The sequence below is a fragment of the Salarias fasciatus genome, chromosome 3 (genome assembly GCF_902148845.1).
Source record: "Salarias fasciatus chromosome 3, fSalaFa1.1, whole genome shotgun sequence".
Classification (NCBI taxonomy): Eukaryota; Metazoa; Chordata; class Actinopteri; order Blenniiformes; family Blenniidae; genus Salarias; species Salarias fasciatus.
In genome coordinates, this window is record NC_043747.1 from 3425261 (window position 1) to 3434194 (window position 8934).

Here is an 8934-nt window from a genome sequence, read left to right on the forward strand (position 1 = left end):
ACAGAGGAGGATGAAGAGAGAATTACAACACAGAACAGTTAGATTTGGGAAATTTTATTCCTTTTTATTTATTTTATTCCTGTTTATTCCTGCAGCTTCAGATTCTCAGTCCGTCCAATCACAGCTCAGTAAAGTCAGATTAGTGATGGAGGAATGTCAAAAGAAGATGTTTATAAAGAAGCAAAACTCTCATTTCAAGAAAAGATTTCAGGAGAAAACCTGCCGGTAATTTGCTTTTTAACAGTTTTAACTATTGAAATGATTCCTCCAGATGAAATTTAAATAACAAGGATCTTTTCTGAAGCAGTTTTCATGTTTATTGTATTTTAAACACTGATTATAATCGAAAGCATTGCTTCAGAGAATCAATGATACATGAACTCTTACTGATTCCGAGTTAACACTGGACAGTTCAATGGAACGGTTTCCTCATCTGACTTAACATTTCCGCTCGCTGCAGCTGACGAGAGAAGAGAGGCGTTTCCTGTCTGAACAGCTGTGGCTGCATCACACCTTCACAGATAAAGGCCGAGAAATTCATCTTTAAACGATTAAAATACACAAAACTCAGAGATTTTCAACTGCATGAAAATGAAATGAAATTTTAAAAAGAATTAAAAAAAAACGTTTTAATTAAAAATAAGGATGAAAACAACAGAAAAATTCTGAAAAATAGAATGAAATAAAATAAGTCTTCAAAAGATTCAAGATCTCAAACTTATAGATGAGAAAAATGCATTCATGATTTCTGGAGTCAAAAAGTAAAATTGCCTTTAAACAAAATTGTAAAAGATTGGATTAACAATTTCAATTCAGTAAAAAAATCTAAATGACAGCAGGGAACAAGTAAAGAAAAGAAAATTTCCAATCAACAGAAATTATGCAAGGGATGATAAATTACAACATTTAGAAATTTAACTTGAGAATGGAATATGGCTGCTTTCAAACTCTCTGTGGTTTGATTTTCAGTACATTTCATCTGTTTTTCTGTTACAGTTCTCCACTAAAACATCTTTCTCCATTCCTCTAGTTCTCACCACAATACCAGTTCTTATTTCATGAAACATCATCAATCAGTCGAGCTTTTATTGTGCCAGCAAAATGAGAAAACATAACATTCATAAATATATTTCTATACAGCCACACCGTCCCTCTTGCCCACACACAGAATCAGTGGGAGAACTGGTCCGAGTGCTGGAACAGCAGGATTGTAGTGTGTGTGTAGGTAAAGTGTTGGATTAAAGTGCAGAGTGTGTGCTCATGTGGATCAGCAGTTCAGGATTCTGACAGCTTGATGTAGAGACCTCGTTATCCGAGACCAAGACACAGCCGAAGACTGCAGGATGTCGAGACCGAGACCAGACCAAGATTTTGAGACCAACATAAAGCAAGACCGAGTCAAGACCATAATCAAAACATGGCCAAGACACAGTTTATTGAGACCAAGTCAAGACCAAGACAAAGCAAGACCAAGTCCAGACCAGACCAAGACTTTGAGGGGTCCAAACCGAGACAAGACCGAGACCAAGACAGCACAAGACCAAGTCATGACCGAGACCAGACCAAAACTTTGAGGAGTCAAGACCGAGACCAAGACACGGCCAAGACCACAGGGTATCGAGACCAGACCAAGACTTTGAGGAGTCAAGACCGAGACCAAGACACGGCCAAGACCACAGGGTATCGAGACCAGACCAAGACTTTGAGGGGTCCAGATCGAGTCAAGACCAAGACTAAGACGGGTAATCAGCGGGGAGCGGCCCGATCGCTGCTCAAACTGATTTCTCGGAGTGAGTTTTAAAGCAGCTCCACCTGCCTCATGATCTTAGTAATCACCTCTTAAGTTCCAGTACGGTGTCAGCTGCTTCCTGTGGCTGAGCCTCAGTCCCGCCCTGTAACGACTCATTCAATGTGAAGAGTGGCTGCGCAGTGCTAACGGTGGACCACAATGCACCACGGCGGGCTTCTTAATTCATTTTTGCGATTTACCACAACAGCTCTACATGCGCTAAGTTCACTCACACCCTGTGCATCTCCCAGGGGTGAAGCCGCCCCTGTCCTTAAAACCTAACAGCGATGCCCCTGTCTGTCAACATTAACACTCGCTACTCAGCAATGCTGAATGCGTCCCGCGCTCCGCCGGTTTGCCGCGCATGGTAGCAGCCAAGGGTAAAAGTTTTGGGCGACCTTATGGGCATATCCAGTAGCATATTCACTTGCAAAATGCGAGGGACAGCCAATCAGTTTGATGGTGTCCTAGTAAATTTCTGAGTCCTGTGTGCCCAAGACCGAAACAAGACTGAGTATAAATGCCCTCGTGACCTTAAAAAAGTGGTCTCAAGACCGATCTCAAGTACTACAACACGACTGACAGCTTGTGGACTGAAGCTGTTTGAATCTGGTGGTTCTGCATTGGATGCTCCGGAAAGTTTTGCCTGACGGCCACAGTTCAGAGAGTTTAGGTGGCGGCGTGGTCGTCTGGTGTCCCGTATCACAGAGAAAACACACGCTTGTCCAGCTGGCTGCACTCCGACGGGAATGTATTAGTCATCCCATCCTTAACTGAAATGTCTTCTTAAGGCCGCCTTAAACTTTTTCTTTGTCCGATTACAGCTTTCGCTGCCCTTTCCACTGCATCCTGCGCTGTTTCTGCACCCTGAGCCGCTTCATGTCCAATAATTCCGCCTAAAACTCCTCCTGTTGCAGCCACAGCTGCTGCCGTCACACCTGCCCCGACTCCTACGGCTAGCGCTGCTTCCCCTCCCGCCACCGCCGCTGCAGGTGCTCCCATTAATGCTGGAACCTTCTTCATAAGGTTTATTGCTTGAGATGGATGTGTCACAACCGTTGCAACTGCTCTAACCAGAACCTCTACGCCAAACAAAGCTCCCAACAAAATCCCTGTTGTGACCCCGGCCAGTTCGATCAGAAATCTGTTTGCCACTTGGCGTCTGGCCTGGTTTCTGATCTCCTCTGGTGGCAGGTCTTCTGGAGATGACTGCCTGATTTGCTCCTCCACTGTCTGGATTTCTCCCTCCACAGCTTGCAGCGTGTCGTTGGTGTAGCATTGGCCGTTTCTTTCCACCGTTAGCTTGTCGATGGTCTTCAGTAACTCTTCCCTCTGGAAGCGGTTGCTCCTGTAGTCGTTCTGCAGCGTGTTGTTGTTCCAGTGTTTGTTGTCGAAGACGTGACACCGGCCGCCGCACCTGTTCACCAGGTCGCTCAGCTTTTGATTCTCTCTGATGAACTTCTCGATTTTCATCCCTTCGGGCAGCTCGTTGCCGAAAGTGAAGACGACCACGGCGTGTTTCAGAGCGTCTTCAGAGAAATACTCACATATTCTGCTGATGACGGCTTGCTCCTGCTCTGAGAATCTCTCAACTCTCAGCACGATGAGAAAGCCGTGAATTCCAGGAGCACACTCTGTAATGCACTTCATGATCTCACGATTCAAATCTTCCTCTGACCTTTCTGTATCAAACAAACCAGGCGTGTCGACCAAAGTGATCTTTCTGTCACTGATATCTCTGGTTTCAGATTGACATGTGGAAGTTCCAGAAACAGAAGAATGATGTACAGTGAACAAGTTCTCTCCAAGTATGATGTTAGCGAGGCTGCTTTTCCCACTGCCAGTTTTTCCCAGCAGGACGATCCGCTTTGACTCTGAGGGAGAAAAAAGACTGTTCAAGCATATCTAACTCTTTTATGTGTTTTTTTTTTTTTTTTAAAGAAAATTGAAGTTAATATGCAAACATGAATGAATACTTTTAAAGATTCTGTAACATCAATAGGTAATTTAATAGATACATCTATGGATCCCCACAGACTGCGGTACCTGATAGTATGAAGTTGTATGAGAAGGGATTTCTTGTCAAAAAAAAAAAAAAAAGCAACTTGTGTTTGCGCACTGATGTAGCAACACTGGCCGTGTCAGGGTTCCCTCTGATCCTGCCTGTCCTCTCCTCTCACCACACATTCCCAATTATTCCTTGATCCAATCACCTTTCTGCTGCTCCTCCTTGTGTGTGATTAAGTGTGTCCCCTGTCCACCAGTGGCAGATGGTCTGTTTTGTTCTCGCGTGCATTCTTCCCACACTTCCTGTTGTCCCTGGTTCTTGAGTCCTTGCCTGCCCCTCTGTCTGCTCCTGCTCGGAACAGATCTGATCTGTATTTATGTTTGCCAATAAAGACTCTGTAAACACCAAGCCTGCATGTGTCTGCTTTTGGGTCAACCCAGTTCTTAAGGTAAGGTCAGGTACTATATTTGTCATTGTACAGTGAATGTACAATGAAACTCTTCCTCTGCATTTAACCCATCCTTTGATGCCGCTGAAACATTCCGTAAGGAGCAGTGGGCTGCTGCGGGGAGCGCCCGGGGAACCATCTCCAGATGTGGAGTCAGACTAATGGTCAGAATCACCTGACTGGAGGACTGACCTACCGTGCATGCTATCGGTTGATGGGGGAAACCGGAGAGCCCGGAGGAAACCCATCCAGACAAAACTCCCCACAGACAGGCCCGGGGATCGAACCCGTGACCTTCTTGCTGTGAGGCAAGAGCGCTAACCACTCATACACTGTGCTGCCTTGACAGTACCATCTGGCCAAGAATGGACCCAGCGGACACCAATCGGGTTCACAGCATGCTGGCCATTCAGGGGTGCTGATTGGTAGGCCTGGAAGCACCGTTTGAAGCAACTCCCATTGAAATGCAAGGCATGATGGAACATCATGAAACCACCATCACTGCCATGAGGAATTAAGTCAATTTTCTCCAGAGCCAAGCAACTGGTGCTCATTCCGCCGGTCCACTTCCAGTTCCCCAGCTACCAGTAACACTACTTTTGCTATTACTGACCTGCTGGGGCATGCGGAGGCTTGGGCCACCATGGAGTGGGCTTTACACACCCTGACCAGTGAAAGTTTCTAGGCCTTCTCCGAGGCCCTCGTCCAAGGCTTCCAGAAGCTTTCTCTGGGGTGTGAGGCAGGCTGTACTCTCATCAACAAATGCCAGGGATCCCAGTGGGTGACGGACTATGCCACTGAATTTCAGATCATGACCATGGAGACTGGTTGACTCCAAGACGTCTTGTGTAACAGTTTTGTTTATTGGTCTTTTTGAGATGCTCAAAGATCACCTTGCTTCCCCCGTAGTTACTAGACCAGTTTGATTATGCTATCATCATGGCCTCCTAGCCTCGTAAGCCAGACCTGCCCACTCCTCATCCACATTTGGATTTGGAGTTAAGCTTAGTCTGGATAGGAGCCCATAGAAACTTCTTGCAGGGGGTGTCGGTTACTCCTTTGACTGACAGCGTACTTCAGCCAATCAGCGCTTCAAAACAAATACGTCATCAAAATGCGTTAGCTTCTCTAAGGATTAGCATTAGCTCATTAGCTCTAGCTTCCTTACATGCAAAGACACACGAAAACATCTTTTCCTGTTAGAAACTCACCAAGTGCAGACTCTTGCTCTTGCTTGATTGTTGTAATTCTTGGTATTTCGGCTATAACTTTACTGATTGCAGCGTTCAGACGATGGTTAAAGTTAAAGTCCATCATCTCCAGCACAGCACAGCGATAGCGTTACTTCTGGTTTAGCCACCGGAATTCGCCAAAAAAATTCGAAAACAAAAGTGGCAACGCTGACTGGCTCGGCCATTTCAGGACTGCGTGAAATCCCCTTCTATGGGCTCCTACCCAGACTGAGCTCATCTCCAAAATCCAAACGGATGAGGAGTGGGCGGGTCTGGTTTACGAGGAAAATGGCCTCCAGGGTAGACCGAGCTCCAGGCCCCTGGCAGCACCCACCCAGAGACAACCCCACAGAACGCCCAGCTCCAGTTCCTGAGCCCAGCGAGGAGCTCATGCAGCTGGAGCGGACCTGTCTGTGACCAGTGGAGAGGGAACGGCAATTCTGGTAAGGGAGGTGTCTGGACTGTGGTCAATCCAGACACTAAATCGCCCTCTGCCCCATGAGGGATCCAAATCCCACAGGAGTTTAGGTGGGACACGTGTTTTAAGATCACAAGCTACAGTCCCAGGTTCAGGATTTGACCTACCAGCCTGTGGCCCACCAGGCTACAGCCTTCTAGGCACCACCCCTCTTGTTTCCAGTTTCTCTGGACACCAAGTTTACCAGCCTCAGCTCTCGTAGCCCATAGCGCCCTAGTCTCAGGTCTTGCAGTCCCTAGTCCTCTAGTTTTTTTGTCTCCTAGTCCCAGCTCTTAGTCCCTCTGCCCTCAGCCTCCCAGTCCCTTTGTCCTTCACCTGTGACCCCCTCCCATGGCCTCCCAGTCAGTGCCTGGCCTGTCAATCTGGGCCTCAGCAACTCTGAGGGGGACGAGTGCAGCGGCAACTATGAGGACTTCAAGAACTGGGATGACGACTTCGACTCGTGGGTTGAAAAGACTTTAGAGTTGGCCCAAGACGGGGGGTACCGTCAGGGTTCCCTCTGATCCTTCCCTTTCCCTCCTATTCTGTCCTTGTCTCCCCTGTCTGTGTCTGTCTCACCACACACTCCTGATTATTCCATAAACCATGTGCCACATACTGTGACTTGATCTGGGACTGTTCACATACAACCCTGTACCAGCCAGTCCACCAGAGTGTAGAACAGAAGCCAAACATGTTTCACGATTAAAAACCATTTCAGGTATTCTCAAACAGACCTGGACTGAGGCATATTGATTTTGCATCATTTCTTAAAGCCACGTACCGGACAGTTTGGCTGTGGGTGTGAAAGGGGGTTCAGCGCAACCTTGAACCTGGTTTCGATGAATCTCCTCTTCAGCACAAATGAAGACCTGTTGACCCAAGTTAGAGTAAAGTTTTAAACCATGTTCAGCTGATGGTTTTTGCAGGACTCTGTTTAATGAGACAATCCAAGCGATAGTTTTTATCATACAAAATGTTTCAGAAATACTGTGTGTTGAAATGAGATCCGTTTTTTTTTTTTTTTTTTTTTTTTTTGTGATTTATGGTGCAGTCCCAGTTGCTTCCTGGTGCAGGTTTCAGGACCAGGGTAACCCCATCCTGGTTATTATCCAGGCTATAGCCAAACTGAAAACCTTTCCATGATGGGGATGAACAACCATAAATGAGAAATTGTTTGAGTTTTGGAAATTCAATACCTGTAACCAAACATGTGGCATTGGTCTATCTATACGCAGGATTACTTTGTGGATCATACAACAGATTAGTCCAAATAACTGAAACTGTGTGAAGACTCTCAAGTTTACATTAACGGACTTCAAGAAAAATAAGCTGAAGTCTGTCACAGCCATCAGGTGAACAGTGTTCAGTGTTTGCTTTACCTCACTGGACACGTGGTCGTCTGGGTGGATGACAATGCGGACCGTCAGGGGTCTGCTGCTGGTTCTTTGTTGTTGGAAAGTATAAATTCCTTCCAGTAAAACCTTGGCTACGACAGCGATGGGAAAGGACAACATCAGTCCAGCTCCGAGTGCAGGAAACACCACAGATCCAAACCCTCTGCTGTCACATGTCGTCAGGATTGAATCGATGCCCATTTTAAGAACCTGCAGAAAGAGGAATCCAGTGAGAATCACTCAGTATTCATAATGTGTCTTCATTTACACACTTACTTCAACTGCAGCCCCATCTGGATCTCCGTTCCAGGGACAAAGACTGAGGAAGAACACTGCATGTGAAGGGAGTCCAGGTAAGTTCTCCACCAGCACAGGGAAGCCCAACATCACTTCAGAGCCTGCTGCTGCTTTAAATGCTGCCTTCAGCTGTGGCCCAACCCGCTGGTGTAAAGTGTTTCCAATCCCTGTCGTTTGAAGATTGTAGCCGATCATTGGTGATACCAGAGCATCAACCTGAGAACAGGAATCCACAGCACTGACTCATCTGTCTATAAACTAATCATAAGCTGCTTGAACAAAGGTTTTCAGCTGTTTCAATGAATTCTTCTCACCTGTTGGGTTTCAATGGTTCCCTGAATGATCTCTACGTGGATTCCGCCTCCTCGGGTGGTTCGTCCTGCTGGGATCTGTGCAGCAGCTTCCATCTGGATCTCTGCACCACTTGATGGGCTGTTTGTGGTCAAGGTTCTGTTTCCAGAGGCCAAACTGTCTCTCAAAGAAGACCTGCCCTCTACCTCTTCTACCGTGGAGTTCAGCTGGGAAAACTCATCTCTGGCCTGACGAGAGCTGAAGGATTCAAGTAAAGAGTCAACTTCCTCCACAGCTGGACTCTTGACTGAAACCTGTTCTGCTGGGTCAAATGGAGCAGAGCAGGCAGAAGCCTGCAGACTTTCCCTCAGGGAACCATCAGGGTGTAATTCATAGTCTTCACCACTTGGGGGTGGAGGTGATGGAGGAATCACCTGTGGAGTCTGTGGGAAAACAATGGTGTCATTTTAATCCCATAATCAATATGTCAGAGGAAACTGGGCTGGACTGACCTGAGCTGGACGGGAGGAGGAGGAGGAGGTGGAGGAGGAGGAGGTGGAGGAGGAGGAGGAGGTGTGTTCAGAGGTTTGAGGGTCCAGACTTTCCTTGACAGTCAATGTCAGACTCTCTTCCTTAAGCTTTACGACATGTTGCGTCCGCTGCAGTACCGCCTGTTGATCTAACACAGAAGGGGTCAGATTAGTCATTTCAAAAAAGACGCATGACGGTTAAATGGAATTATTTTCACTGGTTCAGCTCAAAGAACTTCACACGATCACATGAGTCAGCCGTTCACACACTGGGAGCATCTCCACAGTTAGAGAATAGAGATTCAACCACTGACATTTAGAATTAAAGTGGACCTATTATGCTATTTTTCAGTCACGTCATATAGGTCACGGACGCCCAAAAACATAGTATATAAGTTTTTTTGCCCCAAATTCGTCCTCTGTTCGGAGTTTGAGCATTCTAAAAAGTGGCTCTGAGGAGCCTTCTTCAGAACAGCCTGTTTTTG

At 46.6% G+C, this 8934-nt stretch overlaps 1 protein-coding gene across 3 annotated transcripts in view; it reads right to left on the reverse strand.

Moving 5' to 3' along the window:
• Nucleotides 1-53: 53 nt before the first annotated feature.
• LOC115408344 (uncharacterized) overlaps nucleotides 54-8934 on the reverse strand; it is a 10695-nt gene continuing 1814 nt past the window's right edge. Inside the window, exons 2-8 of one of the 3 annotated variants that reach the window (XR_003933768.1) lie at nucleotides 8432-8598; nucleotides 7943-8362; nucleotides 7608-7844; nucleotides 7317-7541; nucleotides 6719-6806; nucleotides 2490-3663; nucleotides 54-2281 (exon numbers count right to left, since the gene is read on the reverse strand). Coding sequence is in view for 2 of the 3 variants with exons in the window: in XM_030119053.1 (XP_029974913.1) it covers nucleotides 2576-3663; nucleotides 6719-6806; nucleotides 7317-7541; nucleotides 7608-7844; nucleotides 7943-8362; nucleotides 8432-8598 (2225 nt within the window). In the remaining variant the exon portion in view is untranslated. Of the gene's footprint in view, nucleotides 3664-6718; nucleotides 6807-7316; nucleotides 7542-7607; nucleotides 7845-7942; nucleotides 8363-8431; nucleotides 8599-8934 lie in introns of all 3 variants that reach the window. The other 2 variants (XM_030119065.1, XM_030119053.1) reach the window with 2 other exon arrangements.